The sequence below is a fragment of the Nematostella vectensis genome, chromosome 5 (genome assembly GCF_932526225.1).
Source record: "Nematostella vectensis chromosome 5, jaNemVect1.1, whole genome shotgun sequence".
In the NCBI taxonomy this organism is placed as follows: domain Eukaryota; kingdom Metazoa; phylum Cnidaria; class Anthozoa; order Actiniaria; family Edwardsiidae; genus Nematostella; species Nematostella vectensis.
Genome location: NC_064038.1, coordinates 13,134,775 through 13,160,501, shown reverse-complemented (window position 1 = coordinate 13,160,501; position 25,727 = coordinate 13,134,775). Strand labels below are relative to the sequence as shown.

Sequence of the window (25,727 nt, the reverse complement as noted above, 5' to 3'; positions counted from 1 at the left end):
CATAAATAAGTGGGGCGTCAAAACAACAACATGAAGGATGAAAAATTCAGAGCTACCCTAGAAAGACGGTGGCAATTCTCCCTATTGATGTGAAAGAACTCCTTTTGGATTTCCTGACCATATAAATCTCGTCTTTGAAGCTTCAGGAGGTCAGTTTAAACTTTTTTGCTTAAACGACTTGACATTGTTTTAGGCTCTCGTGTTTTTTCAGACGTATGTGTGTTTGTCTTCATCTGTTAAAAAGCCTGACCTTTTTATATAAAAAAAACTTTTTAAACTGTTTGAAATGCAATGAAAAGGCATGTCATCAAAATGATTAGCTGTAAGGCAATATAAATAAACCTTCTGGTCGCGACTTCTTCCCCGAGAGCGTGCGGTTTTTATTTTAAATTTTCTGTTTCTGCTAGCAGGGAATATTTTTGTTTTTTTATTTTCTTCTTATCTCAAGATTAGGCTTTGCGCGTGGAGAAAAATGATTCATTCAATCAGACGCAGAATGGCACACTTTTAAGTGCAGTGAAAGGTTTCTCGAACACAAGTTTCGATGGATGGGATGGATGGGTGTCTATCTTTTCCATTTCTTGTTATCGTATAGCGCAAAACTCTAAACTCGCAAGATTATAAAAGTTTTACAGAGAAAGAATAACAATAAGATTTTCTTTATGTGGATTAAGCAAGAAGAACACAAGAAAGGAAATTTTAACGGACCAAATGGTTTTATTTTCTATGTTACAGTTCAAAACTTGGTACCCTGTTTGTCGGTGCATTTTGGCTGAGCGTCACTGGACAAGAGAAGTCTGTAGGCACTGGTACCCAGGGTAAAACAGAAAATTAAGAATAATTTCATTAAAACTTCGATCAGCCTACAACCAAACATCGTATACCAAGATAATTTTACATAGAATCAGTGCATAGCTTTGAATGTATGTCAAAATGAAATCAGCACTGCTTGCACCGCCGTGAAAAACATTTTTAAATTTGAAAAATAATGTAGGAATATTTTTTTAGCTAAAAAGAGATGTCTCAGGTTAACACAAATACATGATTGCTGACATCAAAACTATAGGAAGAATTTTTTACGCATATTATCTATATCTTTATCGCAATTCTGTTTTGTAAAAATGTTTTGTGAAATTATGCGATGTGTAAGTCAAAAAAGAAAGGCTATAATGGTTCGTTAATATACGGTTGGCCAATATATTTATCCATTTTTGTTTGTCATCATGACATAAAGCATGAAAACAGTGTTTTCATTCGAAACAAATTGTTAGTCGAATTTTGCAAATCACAAAAGCTGGTACCTTTTTTATAAGAACGTCCAGCCTAATATTTCACCAAATTATAAGAACATGCTAAGAACATGCCTAGGCTCAGATAGCAGAATTTTTTTTTTCTTTTTTGGTCCTTATGCGTTCTAAAATGCATAATCAAATTCTACTGATAGTAGCAACCTTATTATTGCTTTTGATCACAAGTGTAATTCTCATCCTCAAAATTAATTGGGTATTATATTCTTATACACTAAAATTTAAAAACATCGTTAAAAACATATTCTGCCTTAAAATGTCCCAAAAATAAGAACGGCCCAACCTCAACCGAAAAATAGACGTTCGTATAAAAAAAGAGTGTATTTATTATTTATTGTCCGGAATTGTTCAACATTTTTTAAAGTTTTAAATTGCTATATTGAATTACGATAAAGAAAATAATAAGTCTGATTCAATCACACATTTTAGGAATAATGGAAAAACATATATGGATATTTTTTTATTTAATCTATTGGCTGAATAGAAACACCTCCCTACAATGTCAGTGTATTATTGAATGCAAACAAAGAGTCAAAATTAGAACTATCAGAAAACATCTTTGGGCTTTCTCTAGTAGGGTAAAATAGAGCAACTGAGAGAGTTTTCAGTAACAACTGTGAGAGTTTTTACTGAAGTTTCAGTAAGAAATCATCTGACATTTCAAAAATAATATATAATCCTCCACAAAACGAAGTTTGATACTTTATTGTTTGATTGTAATATCATGTCGAATTAGCCATGCTTTGAATGCCATGCTTTGAATGACTCGGTGTACCGAAGGGGGGTAAAGTGGCGGCGTGTGGCCTTCCTAAAGAGCTCTATCCAGCCACACATTTGCTATTGTTTTCATTTATAACAAATCATTCAAGAAAAAAAACAAATCAATCAAGAAAAGTTAGCTTTAAATTTCGTTAATGAATTAAGATATTTAGGTGTAATTTAATCGCACATTTTGGGAATTATGAAAAGTCATTATGTATATAGATATTATGATTTGATCGATTGTCTGGAAAAAATACATCTCACTGTAAGTGAAGTTTTATCATGCAAACAAACAGTAAAGAAACACGCAGGCCCGTACCCAGGAATTTTTTTTGGGGGGGAGGGGGTGGAGGAGTGCGACACCCCCCCCCCCCCCCCCCACCCTGTGTACGGGCCTGTAACTTTAGAGTAATAGAACGATCGGAAAACCTCTTTATAATCCGTCATCTTATTTGTCTAAAGTAAAAAAAAAACATTAAATATTTCCCCCTTCTGTCTCTATACAAGAAATGCTCTGCTTTATTGACAAATTTATTATATTTTATTTTATTACAGGTTTTCCGTGATGCGGAGAGGGAACAGGTGGCGTCACGTGGAAAGATCACTGACGCTGAGCGTTTTGTTGTCAGCGGTGCAGCTTGCGCATGCGTATTCTCTAGATGACTGCATCAAAAACGTCAACCGACAATTCATAAAAACACAGGGTAAAAAATAACTTTGTATAACGATAAACAGTTTTATTTTCTTCTTATGATTTTTTATTATCCCCTTTTTCACACTCTCCGAGATAAAGTGAAATTTTGATAACTACCGTGATTTTTACTAGCAGAGGAACTTCAAAATAAACAATTGAAGTATTCTGCCTGATCACCCGAAATTTGATTTTAGATTAATAGATTAATAGGTTTTGGTTAAAAGAAATGATCAAGGTGTTATTCTACTTCAGTAAACTAACTAACAAGACCACATTCAAAATGTGCTCAACAATTTCCAACGTGAGAAAGAAACTGTTTTGTGCCACTAGCTGTTGCTGTTTATGAGTTTTTTTTTTGTTTTTTTTTGTTTTTTTTTTTGCAGGGAAATACCTTCATGGATTCAAATTCGACACGATTTTTGTAAAGAAGCCACTCGATTGCTCTTTCAAATGCATGGACCAGATTGAATGCCAATCATTCAATTACCAATTAGAAAGCAGCACGTCATTGCATGCGTGTGAGCTGTCAAACGCCACTCATCGAACATCATCTCTACTGTCCAGGGAGGGGTACTCGTACTACGGACCTGACCTCGACCTTCAGTCCGCCGTCTGTGATAACTGCCCTCATGGTACCTTTTGCGTTGAGTCATGTGACAGTGATCGTGATTATGAATGCTTATGCAACGAGGACAGAAGCGGGCACAACTGCTCCGCATGGAAAGGTAATAACCAGTCGTAGGGCTGCTTCGCCTGGGAACCCTGTGGTTCCATAAAACGGTTACGGCATGGTGAAGGAAATGACACGTCGTGTTGAGCGTTTACCGTTCCAAATGCAAATACATTAAAAAAGGCAATAGTTTTATCTTCTTGTACACATGCATTCACATTTTTGAACGGCACCAGCGTCGAAACTACCCCCCAACCCCCCACCCCCCACCCCCAGAAAAGTCGGAGGTGATCGTCCTATCATTTACGGTTTAAAATTCGACCAACTGCTATTCCTAGGGAGTTTTTTTAAACCGTTAAAACGGTTTTTCCGATTCTGCTATCTCAGGGTTAAGATTACCTTCGACCACATCCGATCTGCTATCTCTTAGGGGTAAGAATTTCTGTTAACCACACTTAAAGTGCTATACTTATTTGATTTTGCCGAGGATCATTCCGACCCGTGTTTTTATCGAATTCCCCCTCCCTCTCCCCCTTGGGAACTAGTCCTCACTGTGCTCTCTATTCTTACACTTCCAGCAAATACCGCCGAATATGACGTTAGGTTCCCAGCTCGTAGCAACACGTCACACATGGTGATGGATGTGGTCAGCAGTTTCACTGCATTCACAGCATGCTCATGGATTGCCAGTCAAGCCACTGGACCGCTGACCATCTTCTCCTATGCTGAGCCTGCCCAGATCTCGCAAATAGTGTTTGGTTGCGACAACCGTGCAAACATGACGTCATGCAAACTGACAGTCAACGCAGTCGATTCTCGGTATGCTTTATGTTCCTTACTAGATTTGATACATTCTTTTTTTATAAGAACGCTAAATTTTTAGTTGAGGCTGGGATTAAGGACGTTCTTAAATTGTAGTGTATATCAAATATTATACTAAATGAATTATTTTTTTTTGTAACGATTGAAGGCGTAAAATAGGAGTGAAATTTAACGTAGACGTAGAATTTACTCATCGATGGTATATAATCCTAAACACAAATCACTTCCGAATGATTTTGACAGTTTTTGTGGGGTAATGTTTTGCTGCACTCGCACAAAACCTGATTAATTGAAAAAAATTAAGCTTTAAAAACAGCTTTTAATATTGAATTCCATGAAATTAGCCAATCAAAGCATATCAATATTTGGGTGACCTTCATACCCACGCGGCCGGCCTGGGTCCACTTGGAGGCCTGGGTCTAAGGGCTTTTCAAGATTATTGAGAAAAAGATTTTACCAAGCGATCAAGTTTTTCTAACAAATTTTGGCCGCGAGTCCCAAATTGACAGGAATCGGCATTTTCACCATGTTTTCTGGAAATCAGGGAGGGGGAAAACTTTAGCTCTTCTATATAGGCATCATTGTAAGAACCACGTTACAATGACTGTGTTGATCAACTTGTATATTTTTACATATATTTAGTGAAATGTACGCCGAGCCGCTTGGAGGCGACTGGCACCATGTCTGCATCAAATGGACCGGTACCGACGGTAAATGGTACTTTCTTGTAGATGGGGTCAAAAGAGGACAGGGTTCCGATCTGAGTAAAGACCACACTATCCCTTCTCCTGGTAAGCTGGTAATCGGCCAGATTCAAAAGGAGATGGTCGGTGGTTTCGATGCAAGTAAATCCTTCGTTGGTGTGATCAGTCGGTTTAATGTCTGGGAGGAGATCTTAAGTGATGAGACTATAGAAGTGTTGGCTCAGGCATGCGGTCGAGAGACTGGGAACTTCGTAGATTGGAGAGAAATAAAGTATCAAGGAAGAGCTGACGTCATCATTGAGTCGTCGACCTCGTGTCTCGGATTGAGAGGTGCGTGTGTCAAAGTCTCATTGCCCAATCAGAGCGCGCGTACTATTCAAACTTGTTTCACGTACAATTGCAAACTATAAGGTTATTTACATATTAAAGAGACATCTCAAATATTTTTTATATCACCGATAACTATAGCCATATTACATTGATAGTAACCCATATTATTTGTGAGAAAGAATAAATCATGCTTAGACAATCGCTAACTTTTGGCCCCTTTTTTGAAAACAGGTACGCATGTGTGACGTCAATACCTAGATTTGCAAAAGTGATGTAGTAATGAAAATGGTGATAATACCCATGATCTGTTAATTGTAGATGAACAACAAATCTATTGTTTCGTTTTAGCCAAGAAGTACAACCACGCCTTGAACTTCATAACTAAGTCATCCTCGCGCTACGCCATCGTCAACACTGCTATGCCAGACTTGCAGTCTCTGTCGATATGCACCAATTTAAAGACTACCGATAAGACGGAAATCACTGTCTTTTCGTACGCGACTCCAAGTGAGGTCAACAGCCTGATATTATTCATATACGGTAATGACGAGATGAGGTTCTTCATCGATGGTTGGCACTCAGATAGGTGAGATTAAGTTGAATCCAGGGATGGGTTCTTAGAAAGCAGGTTAACGCTAACCCAGGGATAAATTCAGGCCCGTACCCAGGGGGGGGGGGGGGGGGAGGGGGGTTGGGGGCCCACCCCTTACACACACACAACGGCCGAAAGTCCATTTTTGGTTCTCAATAGACGTGCTATTGACATTAGCTAGATCAGTCTGGTATGTCATCAATCAGTCAGACTTTTTTGTAGCCAAATCCGACAAAAAACGTCCCTTGTAGAAACCGCAAAGGCATAAAAAAATCCTTTTTTTTTCTTTCGGAGGTGGTCAGATTTTTATCAGAAAACTCACTCCCTTCACCCCCCCCCCCCCCCCCCCCCCCCCGCAAGAAAAATTAGTTGCACTTTTTCGGATTTCGACCCCTCCCCACCCCCCCACCCCCAAGAAAACTTTTGGACACGGGCCTGGGTTAGTGCTAACCGGCTTTCAAGGAATCGGCCCCTGATATTTAAAGGGAAACAGACGAATATAATTCGAGTTATGTGAGCTCATTTAGAAAGATAAAGCGATGGAACTATTGTATCGCTTAAGGTCTTATAAGATTTATTTTAACTGTTTATTGTTAAGTAAATTAGGATTCTATGTATATGTATCTATGGTTACGCCTTGTAGCCACGCTCATGATAACTATTCCACTAGTTGATAAGTAATATACGGCTTGCACGGAGAAATCACTGGGGGCAGACTTTTGGCGGCAAAAAAGAATAATCATAAAAAGCAAGTTATTCAGCGCTTAGGAATCATCAACAAGAAAAGTGAAAATGAAAATGTCAAAAAAGGCTTATCTTCAATAAAATATTTTATTTTTAGTTTTCCCTGGCGTGACGGTAATTGCAGTCATTCTATGTTCAATTTCAGGGGCGCAGCCAGGAGGGTGCCCCACCCCCCCCCCCCCCCCCTCCCCTTCTAGCAGCCACAATGTGTGATACATTATCTAAAATACGGGAGAAAATGCAAGGGCCTTTTGGGCCCCCTCCTGTTAAAAATCCTCGCTACGCCGCCGCTGAATTTGGCTTGGGTTTGCTACTAAAATAAGAACGTTATTTCTTAAGCCCGGCGCACACAGTGAAGAAACATTCCCGCGTGAACCTTGCTCACTGCCTCGAGAAGCCAAAAACTCAGTGAGGGCGTCGATCGAACGAAATTACGTTTCACACGCAACTGAGGCAAAATTCATTCCTGCTTGAACTGTGAGTTTTTGTCCTCGCGGGGTGGTGAACAAAGTGCACGCCTGAAATTTTTCTCACCGTGTGCACCGGGCTTTAGTGTAAGACCCCTATATTCATTGTTTGTCTTTTATCTTGTAGTAAGCATAAACTCATTCGTGACCTGACGGACGGTAAATGGCACACTGTGTGCCACTCGTGGCGGTCATCAGATGGACAGCTTATGGCTTACATAGACGGCGTCAACATATTGAATACCAGCAATGCAAAAGATTCAGTCATCCGTGGCAATGGAGTTCTTGTTCTTGGACAGGACCAAAAGAGCTACGGTATGCTATACAGTAAAACATCATTTTAACAGGCGTCCGTTAAGCGAAACCTCAGTTTTCCTTATGCCCGGTAGGAGAAGTTAGTCATGAATATCCGATTAAACCCCGCAGGAATTCCTAATTAACGTTTTTGCGGGAAGACATCTTAAAAAGAAATCTGAAAACAACGCTTTTTAAAAATTATCACAAGCGCTCCAGCGTTTTGTTAAGACCATTTGAAAAAATAATAGCCATTGTTTGACATGTACCATTTCAGGCAGCGGTTTCGAAGATGGTCAGGCATTTCAGGGTCTTCTAAAGGATGTGAACCTCTGGGACCGCGTTCTGACGGTTGATGAGATCATTCAGATTTCCCAGGGATGTAGCGAGGCTCGTGGAAACGCAATCAGTTGGCGCGACCTTAGATTCACCTCCAGAAAGCATTTGCCGATTGTCCGCTACTCTGATTGCATAATGGGTAAGCCAAAATGATACCGTCTATAGTTGATTTAGAATGTCTTTTTAACCAGTAACATTTTCGTAAGCGGGAAGCTTAGCAATCACTTTTGGGATATCATTTTTTATATCAATTTATAGTTACTCCAGTTGTTTTCCCATAATGCATTTCCATGTATACATGTTTAAAGAGTCCATCTTATTCTACATATAATGCATTGCTTTGACGGCTATGTAACTTTTTTGAGATTTTTGAATAAACGTCTCTTAAGGATACCGTAGACCCAAGCGGTAATTACCCCGATCGTCCCGGGAAAATCGCTCGCAAAATCGCTCGCGTCGGATTAAAGCAAATTCCAACAAACTATATATCAATTTAAAGCTTAATAATTGTACTTTCCTCCTAAAATGATCATTTTTTATACGCGCTTAATTTTGAGTGCTTTTGCCTGGTCCGAAGTGCGAAATGGACCACTTTTAAACATGCGAATTATTTATGCACACCAAAAGCGCGTAACCTCCCGGGATCTGCTTTATATTTGTCGCCATGTACTGAACTGACAAACCGTGTCTATATTCGACGTCACACAGCCTCGTTGAATAATAATCAAGGGTCAAAGTTATTCGTGGAATAATTTTGCTTCTTTGGCTACAACGCGCTAATTAAGTCAGTAGCAAAAAAAGCTATTGATTATCCGCGGCACGGTGTGGCAGAACAATATCTATACTAGACGCTTGCCAAGTTGCACAGGAATCGGGCGGTTAGAAGTGTACCTTTAATTCACATATTTAGAGTAAGATGGGGTGAAATTTGATTGCGAGATATCGGGGTATGGCAACCAATCACATTGCACGCTCTACACGCAGCGGGAAAACTCTTAGCCGTTCAAATGTCATAGCGCTAGTCGTGCAAGTGAAGGAAGATGCCTAGACCGAAGCGAACTTGCACCGAAGAAAAGAAGAGCGCGGAAAACTTAAAAAGACCGCGAACGGAGACAACTCTATGTTTTGGGCTTTCTTCCTCGCTTAGCCTTCTTCGAAGGAAGCCAAGGATTCTTACTTAATCTTGGCGTAGTTAACAACTATGCAAAATTTAGAGTAAACGCTAATAAAGTTTATATAAATACGGATAAATCTCGGATAAAACGTCGATAATGATACTGACGCGCTTGTATTCTAATTAGAGGGAAAAGCAGTAAAACTAAGTTCCCCGGATGTTGATCGCGGGACTTTAAGCTAAGTAAACAGGATTATGGGATTATTGGCGCCTTCGAGAATAACGCTACACTCGTTCGAATTCGGTTTTTCTTGAATATCTGGCGGAGTATATAGGATTTTGGTGGTATTTTTTTTTTGCTAACATCTAGAGTGTGCCTATTGTCATCGAATGGCATAATAAAAAAAATTCACCCGAAATGAAGCCATTTGGGTCTAGACATAAAAATATTTTATAAGGCATCTTCTAGACTTATATCTTACACTAGATGAAACATTGCCATAATGGATAATCGTACGATTTAAACATATTATTTTTCTAAATTTGGTTGAAATATATTGAGATCCATGGTTACTTTCGTGTGTAGTACTTCCATTCTCCTCCATTTGCACTGCCAACGTTGTATACATGATTTTAACACGAGGACGCTTAAGAGTGGCACCGCAAATCCGCACAGACATGTTTCATGGGCCGTGACATTGCCAGAAGAACACACTAGCATCCAGTCTAGTCCCAGGCGTTCTTACTGGGTTTCCTGTGCTCGGAGATGAACCGTAAGGGGCTTGTTTCCTGTGACGTCACAACTCTTACCACCCACAGGAAACCCAACCAAAGTAAACCCGATAAAAACGTCTGGGAATAGGACGACTAGCATAGCATTTTTATCATTTTACAGCGAACCAGTCAGACTTCATGTTCACCATTCCACCAGGCGGTACAGACTTCGTCCAACTCCCCAGCCTCCCCTCCCTGACACGCTTCACGGTATGCCTGTGGCTGAAGGAGCGTACGTCGGACGAGATACTCAAATATGAGGTCAACTCCCATACGGAAATGATGCTGGGTTTTAGCTATGTCGGAACCTTGAGTCTCCTTGTTGGCACTGTGTAAGTGACCGTGCTAGTATATTGTTTTGATTTCTATTTCTAGGGGGAGTAAAAAAATTGTCTCATGAATTTTAATAGTGCTTTACAAAATAAATTTGAAAGTGCTTTACAAAACTGCGATGGCCTTGCTCGGATGCTCGTTTCTCATATCAAACATATTTGTTGTCATCCATTTTTTCGCCTGGTATTTGCCGGAGATCGTGCAACAGCCATGGAAAGTCCGCCTCAGTCATTCTACTCGTTCTATTTTTGTCACTAAATGGTGTCTGAATTGAAAGATTTTACGTAACTCGCAGGAAATCTCCCCGATATTTTGCCTCAAATAAGAAATTAAATATCTGCGATGAATCTAAATTTTTGTTAATTTCAACTAAAGCGTATTATAGTTAAGTTCATTTTACTCTGAAGTCAGGATGTTATGCACAAAAAGAAAAGTATTTGATGAGGACCGCAATTTCTACTGAATTAAAGAACTCCAATATTTCTTGTAGCTGATTCCTAAAAACGTAGTTGGATTCATTTGGTTAATTTTTTAGGTGATGCCCTTTCTCTTATGTTCATTAGAATTATTATTTTCAAATAAAAATTCATAAAAGGTCTTTGGTATAAAATATTTGCGACAATTATTTCCATCTTCTCCCCTGAAAGATGGGATTATTGATGATATTATACTCTGAAAACAAACTTAGAACGATATTTGCTTCAAAATCATCAACTTGTTCCTTTCTTTTTAGTTCCAGGACCGACAAGATGATCTACCCTAAAAAAGATTTTTGGAAACACATATGCGTCACGTGGCACAACGGCGGTAAGGATTGACCCGTGATTCGCAAACAGTATTTTCACGGGAATGTGCAATCAGAGCTGTAGCAGAACTCGGAATATCAGTGGACCAGGAAACAGAAACATTAAGATAATATTGAGGTTACAGCCACTCCCCTACTGGTTATTTCCTTATATATTTTTTTAAATATTGGAGGGGTGAGGGGGGAGGGCAGGTGGCCCCATGTGCCCTCCTGCTACGGCCCTTACAATAGGTGCTCAATCCACTTTTTGAGGGACAAATATTGTGTGGACGGGGGGGGGACTTTGTTCATTTTTTAGATTGTTTTATTGTGACATCTTCGATTTGTCTTGTGCTTTTTTTAGGTCGCAAAGTTCGCGTCTAAAACCCTATAAATGTATCCGTCAATTTGATCTTACACATGATAAAGATTTTTTTTATTCTTTCATTTCACGGAAAGGCAATGGAACCAGTCGTGTATTTAATAATGGCGCATTGCGCATGACAAACAGCCCTCACGCAGGGGGCGTGAAGCTCAAGGCCGGCGGCTCACTTCGACTGCTAAACTGCACGGTAACACGCTTCAATATGTGGAGCGAGGTATTGACAGACGTGGCGATAGACGCCATGTCCTCTCGACCGGCCTCAGAGAAAGGTGACGTTGTGGCTTGGCGTGACGTCATGACCAAAGGATTCGGGAACACAAGACTGTACCTCAATCCCGAAATCGAAATCGATGGTGAGAAAGCCAGTCACGCCTTTCTAGTTGTTTTTATTTATTAATCCTATTCAGAACGGGGAAAAGGGGGCAGGGTTGGACTCCAACGAGTAGCTGAAGCAGATTTAGATAAAATTCCCCTAAACAGCCGACGAAAACATTGTTTTCAGACAATAGAATGTCAAAGCATCTGGGGGATGTGGTATTATTTTGTTTTAAATTTGTTTAAAATTGTTTTCAGGACCCTCTGGTATATTTTAAAGAGGTTAGAAAGTCTTATTTGTTACGTTTGTTTGTGTGACCATTAAACTTCAGAGTGTTGGTTGAGGAAGGTTTCCTCCCCCAACCCTCCCCCCCCCCCCACCCCCACCCCCACCCCCACCCCCAAATTAGCATTTTTAGTTTAGGGTCTGGATCTACGAACGTCACTTATAATTAAAGAAAAGCTTACACAATCGATTAAATCACCAGGAGATGAATTCAGGTATCAGCTGGCATTCCGCAGTTTATCCACCTCCAATCACGCTGTTTACAAAGACATGCCCACGCTATCCGCCTTGACATTCTGTCTCTGGCTCAATATGTCGTCTGAGCTAATAGCAGATGACATGTGCCCTGCTAGTTATGTACACGACGCGAACGCTCATAGCATCTCCATGCAACTTATTGGCAACGATATTCGGGTCGGAATTGAAGGCATGTATATGTGAGTATCTCCCTGGCGGTTTTTATTCATAGCCTTTTTATTCATAGCCTGCGTAGCTGTCGATTATGCCGATTTTCAGAGCAGTTTTCTATCCGATAATACGTTTGTTTTGTTAGCTTTTTGAATGGCCGCGCGAGAGCTAGGGCTATTTTAAGGGCCACCCATCCCTTACCCTTGACTATAAGTCGATTGATAAAGTTATTACAATTTGCGTTATTACATTCAGCGTTAAATAAGATTTCATTTTGCGTTGAAAGTTATTACATTTTGCGATAATATTACATTTTGCGTTAAGCTATTATATTCTGCGGCGTAACAAGCACAGTTGTTTACAAAATGAAGAAAAATGTAATAATCATACCCGTTTGGGCAAGTTTGACCTCAATCAAAGCGAATATTTTTTTCCCTGTTCTAAAAGCACCAGCACTGGCGTAGATGTGCGTGACAACGAATGGCACGTTATCTGTTTCACGTGGAGAAGTATGGACGGGTCAGGAAAGCTCTACGTTGATGGTACCATCGTCAAAGATGCCCTTGGTGTCTCAAAAGGCGCCATCATCCCATCCGGAGGAGTTCTGCTCCTCGGACAGGACCAAGGGTCTGTAGGTGAGTGTCGGACAGGACCAAGGGTCTGTAGGTGAGTGTCGGACAGGACCAAGGGTCTGTAGGTGAGTGTCGGACAGGACCAAGGGTCTGTAGGTGAGTGTCGGACAGGACCAAGGGTCTGTAGGTGAGTGTCGGACAGGACCAAGGATCTGTAGGTGAGTGTCGGACAGGACCAAGGGTCTGTAGGTGAGTGTCGGACAGGACCAAGGGTCTGTAGGTGAGTGTCGGACAGGACCAAGGGTCTGTAGGTGAGTGTCGGACAGGACCAAGGGTCTGTAGGTGAGTGTCGGACAGGACCAAGGGTCTGTAGGTGAGTGTCGGACAGGACCAAGGGTCTGTAGGTGAGTGTCAGACAGGATGCTTTATTCTCTGGCTATATCATCATCATCATATTAAACGTTATTGTCATCTTTGTCTTCATCATCTTCATCATCCAGAACAGTTACGAGTCACGTGAGATTTGGGGGGGGCAACATACAGAAACATTAAGTAAATATTGTGAGGGCTCAGCCACGCCCCTTCTGGTCAGGTCCTTATAATTTTTGAAAATATTGGCGGGCGGGGTGGGGGCACATACCCCCCAGTTCCCCACCACCTGCTACGGTCCTGTTCATCTTCTTTATCTTTATCTTTGTCGTTTTCTTGACCGTTATCGTTACTGTTGTTGTTATTATGATACCTTACTGTCTCTTGTCATACGTTTATTTACGATCTTCAGCAGCACTAGCTAAACTATTAGAGTGAAGCTTAAGATCTACCCAGACACAAAAACACATGACTCATATGGGGCGGACCATTAGAAAAGTGAAGGGTGGGTGGTTAAGGAACAAAAATAATTCATACACGATGAAATCCTGTAAAAAAAGGCAATGCAGCCCAAACCAGACAGAAAAAAAATCATACAACGATTAAAAGAATTCATGCATATCTTGGAGACAAGAAGAAAAAAAAAACACGCAAGACTGAACCCCCCTCCACCCCCCTCCCCCTTCACTTTTCTTACAAATTAATACTTCTACTTACCGCGCTGGTAGCTTCAAAAAACTCGATAGTATATGTGTTCAAGTCAACAAGCTACCTTATTTCACAGGAGGAGGTTTTCGATCATCATTCGTCGGTTTTCTCTCTAATATCAACATCTGGAAGACAGCTCTTGCAGACGATTTCATTAGAGCTATAAGCACCGGTTGGGGAATGTGGAGCGGGGATGCCGTAAGCTGGTTTCAGCTGCGCAGAGCTACCATCACAGGCGTCCGCTTCATCTTCAATGGGAAGCTTTTCCTTCCCGGTAAGACAAGCTTGTGTTCTTTATACTTTATTTTATATATATTTTAGGGGTGGGGGGTGGGGTGGAGTGTTAAAGCAACCAATACATAGTCGTCCAAATTACGAATACCATCAAACTGGTAAGTATGCGAATGAGTTCCCAACAAAGAGTACTTTGCAAGTGCCTTCAACAGATGCGTCTTGTAAATATCGACAACAAATTACTCTCCAGCACAGATCTTCGCGGAGAGCTCATGGTTTGGGCGGCTGGATCATGTCGAGTAAGGAGTTTAGCAATATACTTCATGTAATGTGATATTAGCAACTCCGATTGCTTATGACATCCTCGAAGTACTTGCCTTGTCGAATGACAAAACATTAAAAACCCGGGATTCCGCATACATTGGAAAATAGGTGTAAGAAGTTTCAAATTTATCGGCGAAGCAGATAATTATTCTAAACAATATTGTTTTTCCTTTTGTATTGACGGAAAACTAATGACGTAGCATCCACATCTCTCCTAATTAGCATAATCTTCTTCAGGTGCCATCGCACAGAAACACCGAGACGAATTCTGCAATGAAAAGCACGGCGCATCGCCAAAAGATGGCTGCATCCCACCTCTGTACGCACTTCTTGACAAGAAGGCTGGAAGCACTATATTAAAATGGAGTTGTTACTATAGTAACGCTCTTAAAAGCACTTCGACGAATCAGGGCTTTGCCTACGCCGGCGGGGAATGCCGTCACACATATCATAACAAGTTAGGAAATATGAATGATTAATAGCTACTCAACGATGAAAACTTGCCTGCTAAGCGAGCGCGGGCAACAGAGGAAGGAGGGAAGAAAAGACCGCGCTGGCATATCAAGTCAATCTTGTTTAAAAAACTGTCGTTTTTCAAACTCGCACGGTCATTTCCTGATAAGGCATTACATACCATATTTGGGGGTCCGCTTCATGCATTTTGTTTTTCGCTTTTTTATCTCTCTAGAGCTTTGTAAGTCAAGAATTTCCACGTAAACTTACTTGCAGGAATTCCAACTGTCGTTTTTCTAGCTCGCACGGTCATTTCCTTATTAGGCATTTCATACCATATTTGGGAGTCTTATTAGGCATTCCATACCATATTTGGGAGTCCTTGAAGAAGCGGATTTATTTGTCAGCACTAAGATCACGCCACATCTCCGCAAGGCGCTGACCAATAAAAAGCACCAGTTGAAATTCCTTTAATGAATGATTGAAGTCAGAAAATGGTTTAGCAACTGGAAAGGGTTGGGAGACCTTTGGTATGTTTTTTAAAGGTTGAGCCCCCGTCTGAAATATCATACTATCTTGCACTGTAAAAAAAAACTGGATCTTCTGACATTTTTCTTATATTTTTCTTGTCCCTTATATTATTAAGTCCCTTATATCAACTGAAAGGTTTAGAATTTCTGTAGTTTGTAGTCTTATTTCAGGGCCGCAGGCATATGCCCCCTCCCCTCCCCCCCCAAGAAAAAGATATATATATATATATATACTTTTAGAAAATTACAAGAAATGACCAGTAGGGGCGTGGCTGTGCCCCACCCCAATATTTTCTTAATGTTTCTGCATTGTGCCCTCCCCCTCAATATTTCGAGACATGCTACGGCCCTGTATTTAAGAAAAAAGTCACCTTATCTTTGTGATTGTTTACAATGGGATTTGTTTAATTATGTAGAACCGTAGACAAGTTGTTAGGAATCGCAATAAGAAATAAAGATATCACCAAACAAAGTTTTTTGTCTGAGCATTTTGCTTTCTAAATGATACGCATTCAAGTACTCGCATGAGCATATTATAACTTATATGGACAAAGTAAATGCCGCAGTTAGAGTAGTTTCATCCACAAGTAGAGTGGTTTCGCCGAAAAGTAGAGTAGTTTCGTCCACTAGTAGAATAGTTTAGTCCACAAGTAGAGTAGTTTCGTCCACAAGTAGAGTAGTTTCGCCCACAAGTAGACATGTTTCGCCCACAAGTAGACTTGTTTCGCCCACAAGTAGAGTTGTTTCGCCCACAAGTAGAGTCGTTTCGCGGAAAAGTAGAGTGGTTTCGCCCACAAGTATAGAGTAGTTTTGACCACAAGTAGAGTAGTTTCGCCCACAAGTAGAGTTGTTTCGCCCACAAGTAGAGTCGTTTCGCCGAAAAATAGAGTGGTTTCGCCCACAAGTATAGAGTAGTTTTGACCACAAGTAGAGTTGTTTCGCCCACAAGTAGAGTTGTTTCGCCCACAAGTAGAGTTGTTTCGCCCAAAAGTAGAGTTGTTTTGCCGAAAAGTAGAGTGGTTTTGCCGAAAAGTAGAGTTGTTTAGCCCATAAGTAGAGTGGTTTAGCCAACAAGTAAAGTTTCTCCCACAAGCAAGTCGTTTTGTCCACACACCGTTTTTACAAAACGTCATAGCATAAGTGTTTTAAATAATGAAAAAACTTATATGCTGAATGAGCTATGAGATATGACATTAAAAATTATACATGTGCACTGCACAGCTTATTTGCTTCTCTTGGGTTCTGACAATTCCTATAATATAACTATTTACAAGGGGAACGGCAGAACACCCAGACGCTATTGTAACGCATCATTTTGCATTGTATGAGTATGCCAAAATATTCCTGAAATACAAATAAAATGATTGGTGTTAGATGTACAAGTTTTCTTACTTACCCAGGGGCGTGTCTAGATAAAAACGCAGGATGGGATCTAGAGCAGGTCACTGACCTCTGCCAATTAAGTTAAAATCGGCATCCTTAACTCTGGTATGGTCACTAGATCGATATAGAAACATTTTCCATCCAAATAGACAACGTAAAATTAACCGTTTTCTTAACTACAACGAAGGGGTAAACTGGAGTCGAGTCATGTGACCCATCTCGTCACATAAGCAGGGTAGTGTTCACACCCCTCGGACCCCCTCTCTGGACGCGCGTCTGTAGTCACCTTTTATGAGAATGGGTTAAAAGAGCCGGGGTATCTTTAGCCTTCTAAACAGGCGCTAGTTAGTAAAGTTGCGCCCTGAAAGAACAAGAACCCGAGCTGTTAGGCAGCCCACATTTTTTATCCAGCGTTTGAACGGCTTTCCCGGTAGCTTTTTTTGGGGGCGCTATTTTGAGGCGTTTTCGAGAGCCTGTTTCGCCGTCTTAATATAACAAGATGTTATGGGTCCACGCCCAAAACTTAAAGAACCTGTGGGCTACTTCGTTGGGACGAATACTTTACTGCCGCAAAATTAATCTATACATTGAAATATACATTCCCGTAGAAACCCGCTTGAAAAGCTGTTAAAGTTCAATATTATATACTATTCACACTGTTTCGGTGAGAGTAAAGTACTTGTTTTCCAGCTAAGGGTCGGTACGTACCGTAGAATACCGTGACGTCGGCCTTGAAAATACTGACCTTGGCCTTCGGTATTTCACGATGCGTACCTCCCAGTTGATAAATAGCATATAGTATTTTGTCATATTAGCAAGGTACTTACTCGATGCTTACCTGGTTACAAGTCGAAATGATAAAAATTCTTAATTCTAAAAAAGAAGAAAACAACAACAAAGCAACAACAAGAAACAACAACAGCAGTAATAACAACAGCATCACGAGTAATTACAAAATCAACAACAAACTCTTCCAGCAGCAGATAGCAACAATTATACAACGATTACATAAACCGCGTACTCTGATTGGTCCAGGGTCCATGTGCTATTAGGGTACACAACGCGTGCCAGTCAGTCGACGGCATCTCGTCGCGTACTTTTTTGTTTATGACACGCTTGGATGTCATCTGTCCATCCATTTGAGGACGTAGCGGGATAAGCTCAGACCACCATGGCCGCCAAAGAGTGGGTCCTGTCTTATTAAGCGACCGTCAAATACTACGGTTTTTCCATATGGATATCTTTGACGGCGCACCACAACCACCACCCCCTCCCCCAGCAATTCCTGTATACGCGCCTTTTTGTTAACATATAACTTACCTTGTAATTAGCTCACAAAACGAGTCCCAAACAGCTACAAAAAAGGGATAGACAAACAAGCAAACAAACAAAAAACATAAAAAGAACATGAAAAAAATTACAACAAAGGTCGGATATAACTATGTAGATGAAAGAAGAAACTCAACATCGACATTACAAATAAAAACACAATGTGTAGTTCCAGAAAATATCCTAACCCCCCCCCCCCCTCCCCCCATTGAGGGGATTGGAAATTCCGCGGGGGTGGAGGGTTCAAATGCCCAGGATTTTCCAGATGGGAGGGGGTGGGGGTAAAATGCCCTTTTTCTTTAACAGTTACTGTATTTATTTTTTTCCAGGGGGCTGGAAATTCCAGAGGGGTGGGGGGTCATACCTCCGTCCCCCTCAATAGGGGGGCAGGGGGGGGGTATGGATATTTTCTGGGTATAGACAATGCATGCAAAACAGGAACCATGCAAAAACAATGCAAATATACAATAACTAATAAAGATAATATAATATAATATAATATAACCAATAAAGAATTCACCACAACAATAAACAATCATCTATAGCTATACATAACTGCGCACCGTTAGATTATATGATCATGTAAAATATAACAATATAAAAGAGCCATATGCATTTCCCAACAAACACAGTTTTGCGTCTCTTGGGGATTTTAACAAGTTCGTTGCTTGTAGCAGTGAAACTTTTAATACACCAGCACCATGGTCTAGATTTTGTGATGAAATAAAGTCCCTGTAACATATGTATGCTTTTTCTCTTACAGCCTGTTTCGCGAGAAAAATATATATTGCAAGTCGCAAGGGCAGCTCTTGAAACTTGTTTTACTTTTCGCACGAAAAGTAAACGCAATTTCTGCATTCCGCAACACATTTTTTCAAGTCGCAAGAAAGTGTTTTCCTAGCGCGCGCGAACGCAATCCTTTTTTTTTTTGCGATAAAGAAAACGAAGGGCTTCATCTAAATGGTGGGAGTTGTGGTGGATGATCTATACGTACCTGATACTGTTTTAATGCTGAAACAAAAAAAAATCAGACATGAAAGAATTAGAAGACAGACAAAACTACATTTGGGGTTTTAAAAGCGTGGTCAGAAAGACACGTTTTCTTGATATCACAGGTATTTCAACTCGTACTTTAGAATAACAATATAAAAAACAAAGGATTGTTTGGTTTACAGGAGCTCGGGCAGGATGTACTGAGGCCGGGTTTGTGTAGTATATATATAAGCCAAGCGTATAAGAATGGGCGACTTGAAATAAGAAGAGGACCGTTTTATGGCGTTAGAGGTTAAATCACTGCCACACCATTGTTATTTTTCTACTATCCAAATTGAAAAGAAATAATTTTGAAAAAAACATGAAAATATCCATCTAGAAGAAAGCTCTATATTCATCCGTCAGATTTAATTGCAGACCCATTCCCAAATCATCCGATGAACACACTCACACACACGGCACCTCCGTTTTTTTTTTCTACAGACCAACATCAATCACATGACTTTCTGAGTATTCAAATATGGCGTTATGAAAACCCAGAAGACACCGGGAGAGTGCAATTGCTTACCGCCCCGGCAAATAGTGGAGACGAGTGCGCGTAGCTGCGGCTTAAGAGCAGCTGCTGACGTCATCATGAAGATGTTTTTCTCTGTCGGCAGCGACACGACGTCTCTGATTGTCCCTACATCCGGGTTCTTCCCGATTGGCACAGCAAACACATCCACATGCTCACCGCGCAGCTCGTACGCCTCTTGGGAAGCTTCCAAGGGATTCTCAAACCGACCTGTACTGAAGATTACTACCGTCTGGAGAAAGAAAAGGGAAAGGCATAAGGGCAAGTTTGTGGATCCCAAGGTGTCCGTATTATTGAGGTTCTATTGTATGAGAACAGTCAGTGGATCCCCAAGGTGTCCGTATTAATGAGGTTCTATTGTATGAGAACAGTCAGTGGATCCCCAAGGTGTCCGTATTAATGAGGTTCTATTGTATGAGAACAGTCAGTGGATCCCCAAGGTGTCCGTATTAATGAGGTTCTATTGTATGAGAACAGTCAGTGGATCCCCAAGGTGTCCGTATTAATGAGGTTCTATTGTATGAGAACAGTCAGTGGATCCCCAAGGTGTCCGTATTAATGAGGTTCTATTGTATGAGAACAGTCAGTGGATCCCCAAGGTGTCCGTATTAATGAGGTTCTAGTGTATGAGAACAGTCAGTGGATCCCCAAGGTGTCCGTATTAATGAGGTTCTATTGTATGAGAACAGTTAGTGGATCCCCAAGGTGTCCGTATTAATGAGGTTCTATTGTATGAGAACAGTCAGTGGATCCCCAAGGTGTCCGTATAAATGAGGTTCTATTGTATGAGGACAGTCAGTGGATCCACAAGGTGTCCGTATTAATGAGGTTCTATTGTATGAGAACAGTCAGTGGATCCCCAAGGTGTCCGTATTAATGAGGTTCTATTGTATGAGGACAGTCAGTGGATCCACAAGGTGTCCGTATTAATGAGGTTCTATTGTATGAGAACAGTCAGTGGATCCCCAAGGTGTCCGTATTAATGAGGTTCTATTGTATGAGAACAGTCAGTGGATCCACAAGGTGTCCGTATTAATGAGGTTCTATTGTATGAGAACAGTCAGTGGATCCCCAAGGTGTCCGTATTAATGAGGTTCTATTGTAGGAGGACAGTCAGTGGATCCACAAGGTGTCCGTATTAATGAGGTTCTATTGTATGAGAACAGTCAGTGGATCCCCAAGGTGTCCGTATTAATGAGGTTCTATTGTATGAGAACAGTCAGTGGATCCACAAGGTGTCTGTATTAATGAGGTTCTATTGTATGAGAACAGTCAGTGGATCCCCAAGGTGTCCGTATTAATGAGGTTCTATTGTATGAGAACAGTCAGTGGATCCCCAAGGTGTCCGTATTAATGAGGTTCTATTGTATGAGAACAGTCAGTGAATCCACAAGGTGTCCGTATTAATGAGGTTCTATTGTATGAGAACAGTCAGTGGATCCACAAGGTGTCCGTATTAATGAGGTTCTATTGTATGAGAACAGTCAGTGGATCCCCAAGGTGTCCGTATTAATGAGGTTCTATTGAATGAGAACAGTCAGTGGATCCCCAAGGTGTCCGTATTAATGAGGTTCTATTGTATGAGAACAGTCAGTGGATCCCCAAGGGCAGTGGCGGATCCAGGGGTGGTGACATGTCACCCCCCTCGATAGGCGAAAAGAAAAATTTTGGAAAAAAAAAATCGTCGCAAATTGTTACAGCCGAATTCGATGTTATTGTATATTCAACATTTTTTAACCCTTATAGATAGCACATTGGGTGTGGTCGAAGCAATTTCTAACCCTAAGCTCTAAAATCCATGTTATACCCGTGGGACCCCCTAAGGATAGCAAAAGCAAAAGCTTTAGAATTTTATAGCAGTTGGAGGGGACGGACATCCCTTTACATTGATTTAAATATGTATCTAGCATTTCTTAAAATGTATTCTTCGAGTATCAGACTTTGCCAGCTTCCTTTAAAAACTATATATTACCACACGCTAGATGGAGCGCGACCGGCAAACTTATGCTTGCACATAGTAAGTAGAGTGGACAAGAAAACTGAAGCTGCGAGTAACGTATCAACATGTCCCACTGGCAAAGATTTAGCAGCATCAATACAAGAATCCCTGGCTAAAAATGAGATTGACTTGACCAACTGCCGCGGGCATAGGCTGCCTTTATTCACTGAATCTAGTCATTTGCCACGCCTGCAACATAGTACACAATATGTTGGATTCTTGTCAAGGGCTTTTCAAGTGTTTTGACAACTCGGCGGCAGAATTCCTTCAAAATCGTGTTGTGATTAATGCACTTGCACCCGAAAATCGAAAGCGCAAACTGGAAGATTTCACGATTCGATACGCAATTATAGTGTCGATTGACAGGATAGAGGTCCGTAGGCCTTTTATGGCAACGCAACCATGGCGAATGGCATTATCTTCTTTCTAAGTATACTTCCCGTTAAGTCCGCAGGAAGAGGAGTTATGCTTTTGGTTCTCTGTAATTCAAAACTTTTCAGCAGGCGAAATAAAAGTATTCTCGATATTTTGTAGAAGAATTTGTAACATGAAACATATATTCCTTAAAATCTGAAAAAAAAATCGCGACAAACTGTCAACTGTCACCCCCCTTTTCTAAATCCTAGATCTGCCTCTGAAGGGATTGGTCCGTATTAAAGGGGTTCAACTGTATGAGTACAGCTAGTGGATCCCCAAAGTGTCCGTATTAATGGGGTTCTACTCTATGAGGACAGCTTTTGGATCCCCAAGGTGTCCGAATTAATAAGTTTCTAGTGTATGAGAACAGTCAGTTGATCCCCAAGGTGTCCGTATTATTGAGGTTCTAGTGTATGAGAACAGTTTTTGGATCCCCAAGGTGTCCGTATTAATGGGGTTCTTCTTTATGAGTACAGTCCGTGGATCCCAAGGGGTCCGTATTAAAGGTGATCAACTGTATGAGGACAGCTTGTGAATCCCCAAGGTGTCCGTATTAATGGGGTTCTACTCTATGAGGACAGCTTTTGGATCCCCAAGGTGTCCGTATTAATGAGCTTCTAGTGTATGAGAACGGTCAGTGGATCCACAAGGTGTCCCTATTAATGAGGTTCTACTGTGTGAGGACAGCTCGTGGATCCCCAAGGGGTCCGTATTAATAGGGTTCTTACAGTATAAAAACAGTAAGTGGATCCCCAACGTGCCCTGCTTCCAATATATGAGAACAACATTACGGATGACCCTATAATGGCTTTTCTTCTTGCTATTCGATTCTTTAATCGCCTATTGATATTTCACAGCTACATCGGCAACGGGCATTTTCTATTTGCAGACATGGTCACGTGATACGGCTAATTTTTACCTTATTTGTATTTTCTCTTGAGCCTGAACTCTTGGTGAATACCGCTGTCCTTGCAGATTGCAGCGCACGATACGTGGTCGAAAATCGCCCAGGCGAATATTTTATGTTGTCGATCTTTTCAAACAGGTTTTTCTTGTCTAACAGGTCTCCCTTTAGGCTGTTAAACCGAACGTTTACTCTCGCTCTCTGGTGGAAAGTCATGAATGCGACTTGCGTCTCAGTGGACGAGATAGCGAAAGCGTCGATGATCTACAAAAAATAAATTAGCAGAACTCATTATATGATATTTATTTCTTTTAAAACCTGCCTCAGGCAGGTTATTTCAAGTTGAAATAAGAAAGGTATCAGGGACGTGTCTAGAGAAATACGCAGGGTGGGGTCCGGAGCAGTAATTCGCAATTTCAAATCGGCATCCTTAGCTCTGCTGATAGGTAACAAGATCCATCTAAAGACTTTTTAAATACACACATAAAATTGACCATCTTCTTAACTGCCAAGGAAGTAATCGGAGTAGAACTTATCTGACTACATGAGCAGGGTGGGGTCCGGACCCATCGCCCCCCCCCCTCCCCCCACCTTCTGGACACGTACCAGGGTATCATGTATCCTATGCGATCTTAGTTAAAATGACACTCACACACAAACAAAAAAGGAAAAAGAAAAGTCGCTCTTGTTGTTTTATTCTGTTGTGTAATGCTTTTAGTTGTAGTTTAGTTGCTACTTCTTCATCATTGATGATGATGGTGATGATGATGATGATGATGGTGATGATGATGATGATGCATATGCTGCTAAAAAGTCTTTTAATGTCACCTGCTTTGTAAATGTTTTAATTTTCTCGAATCCTTCTTCTCCTAGTTGCTCTGTCGTCTCCACCATAAACAAAATGTCTTTATGTTTCTTACATTCTGCAAGAAAATAGGAACAGCGTGCAGCGTTGCATTTCTGATACAAAGCCTTTCAGGACATTTTTTTTTATAAAAACTCCTCAAAACAACTAATGATATAACTTATTTAAGATGAGTGTACGCCATAAGGTTTCCCTAACAAGCTTTGCCGTACGCATATTTATTTATCTGAAATATTTTTAAAATAAACTTCTTATAGTGTGGCACACTGTTAACTTAGACCTTGCGCAGCATAGATGCGCGGCTGGTGACACTGCCCCTTTAAGATAAGCAGACTAGTAACATCTAGTGTCGACCCACCTAGCGGCGGCGGTACGCACACGCTATGACAACCATTCTGCGGGTCTCGACAGCACCTTGCCTCCCCCGGACAGTCCCAGTCTGTCGCCTTCTCACTCAACCCCACTTTACCGGCTGAGGGCCCGCAAGGTATCAGGTCAGCGGATGGGCTCGGTATCGATGCGCACGCAGCTGGGTCATCATTCAGAACTGGCGGGCATTTTCCTGGTTTCTCTAAACAGATGAAAATTGTTATTTATTTTTTATTTTGTTTATTTACAAAATGGTTTGTAAATATTAATTTCGACATAGATCGTTACATTGTTACCGACAGGTATCGATATAATGTTATTACTTACTGACACGTATCGGTGTGATAACTAGAGTTCTTTAGAAGTTTTAAACTTTTCGGGGTATTCTATTCTTAAACTTGATGTACTTTATCGTGTAAAGAGAAATGCAAACTCGTCACCACCAATGGTGAGCTCACCACCGGTGACCAGTTGGTTATAGTGGCGAGTTCACCAATGTGGCAATTCACCCACATGTATCGTTACAATGACATAAATCAACGACATGTATCGATAAAATTTGATAATTCACCGCCATGTATCCATACAATTTTATAATTCGCCGCCATGTATCGATACAATTTGAAAATTAACCGACATGTATCGATACAAAGTAATAATTTACCGACATGTATCGATACAAAGTAATAATTTACCGACATGTATCGATATACTGTGATAATATCCCGACATGTATCGATACAAAGTAATAATTTACCGACATGTATCGACATACTGTGATAATGTACCGACATTCCGATAAAACTTACCGTGACAGAGCTGTCCAGTCACGTCGCCCACAAGCCCTTTAAGTCCTGCAGATGAATCCGCTTTAAACACAAACCGCGGCTCAGTGGCCAAACTTTGCAGGAACGCGGGCTCAACACCGCTATCGGTCGCCACCGCTACGATGTTCACATCCAGCTCTTTTAGGTCCGCTGAAGCTGAGCCGACGTCCTCGTGCCCAGCGGTTATCGGGCTGGAAGTCAGGAAGATCAGGTATCTCGGATGACCAAACCTCATGCCACCTTTTGGACTAAAGAACTCTCGTTTTGCTGTCCTTAAAGCCAGGTCCACACGTTTGACTGGATCATTCGTTTTGTCCATTTTATCTAAGATTTCCTTGAGCTCGCTTTCTGAGCGGAAGTTTCGGAACCCACGTGTTTCCGGTGACGCAATGGACGAGTACTTAAGAATGCCGTAATGTTGGTTGTTTTCGGACGTCGAAGATGATCGGACCACGTCCATTACGAAGCCCTTCATGTCTGCGAAGGCAGTTGTGCTGCTAGATTCAGATGCATCAAGAGCGAAGACGATCTCCGCAGGAACAAAGCAATCTGATGACAGTCAAAGATCGAGAAGATAGAGCTAAACGTAAATGTGTTTTTTTCCTATCATTCTGGAAAAGAAATGGTTGGTAGAGAATGTTTAGAATGGCCTTCATTCCCTTCCGGAATGGGAACGAGGGATAAACGAACGCGCGCTTTTTCTAATTCTAATCATTCTCATCCGCGATTACAAATAAAAAAACGCGCCCTTTT

General features: G+C 41.1%; 2 protein-coding genes across 5 annotated transcripts in view; one reads left to right on the top strand and one right to left on the bottom strand.

The window, feature by feature from the left end:
* Positions 1 to 15,787, top strand: LOC5507627. The gene is made up of 15 exons (XM_048727284.1): positions 1 to 149; positions 2,625 to 2,773; positions 3,147 to 3,488; positions 4,012 to 4,252; positions 4,898 to 5,289; positions 5,638 to 5,875; positions 7,220 to 7,407; positions 7,664 to 7,864; positions 9,735 to 9,945; positions 10,680 to 10,753; positions 11,190 to 11,468; positions 11,919 to 12,153; positions 12,572 to 12,759; positions 13,850 to 14,047; positions 14,569 to 15,787. The coding sequence occupies exons 2-15, from the start codon at positions 2,635 to 2,637 to the stop codon at positions 14,808 to 14,810; spliced, it is 3,168 nt and encodes a 1,055-aa protein (XP_048583241.1). The 5' UTR covers positions 1 to 149; positions 2,625 to 2,634; the 3' UTR covers positions 14,811 to 15,787.
* LOC5507629 overlaps positions 15,696 to 25,727 on the bottom strand; it is a 27,321-nt gene continuing 17,289 nt past the window's right edge. The window contains exons 19-27 of one of the 4 annotated variants that reach the window (XM_048727274.1): positions 24,957 to 25,523; positions 24,137 to 24,349; positions 23,742 to 23,836; positions 22,929 to 23,177; positions 19,588 to 19,825; positions 19,021 to 19,037; positions 18,018 to 18,051; positions 17,536 to 17,570; positions 15,696 to 17,058 (exon numbers count right to left, since the gene is read on the bottom strand). In XM_048727274.1, the coding sequence (XP_048583231.1) occupies positions 18,025 to 18,051; positions 19,021 to 19,037; positions 19,588 to 19,825; positions 22,929 to 23,177; positions 23,742 to 23,836; positions 24,137 to 24,349; positions 24,957 to 25,523 (1,406 nt within the window). In that variant the 3' untranslated portion in view covers positions 15,696 to 17,058; positions 17,536 to 17,570; positions 18,018 to 18,024. Of the gene's footprint in view, positions 17,059 to 17,535; positions 17,571 to 18,017; positions 18,052 to 18,957; positions 19,038 to 19,587; positions 19,826 to 22,928; positions 23,178 to 23,741; positions 23,837 to 24,136; positions 24,350 to 24,956; positions 25,524 to 25,727 lie in introns of those variants that run through there. The other 3 variants (XM_048727275.1, XM_048727273.1, XM_048727276.1) reach the window with 3 other exon arrangements.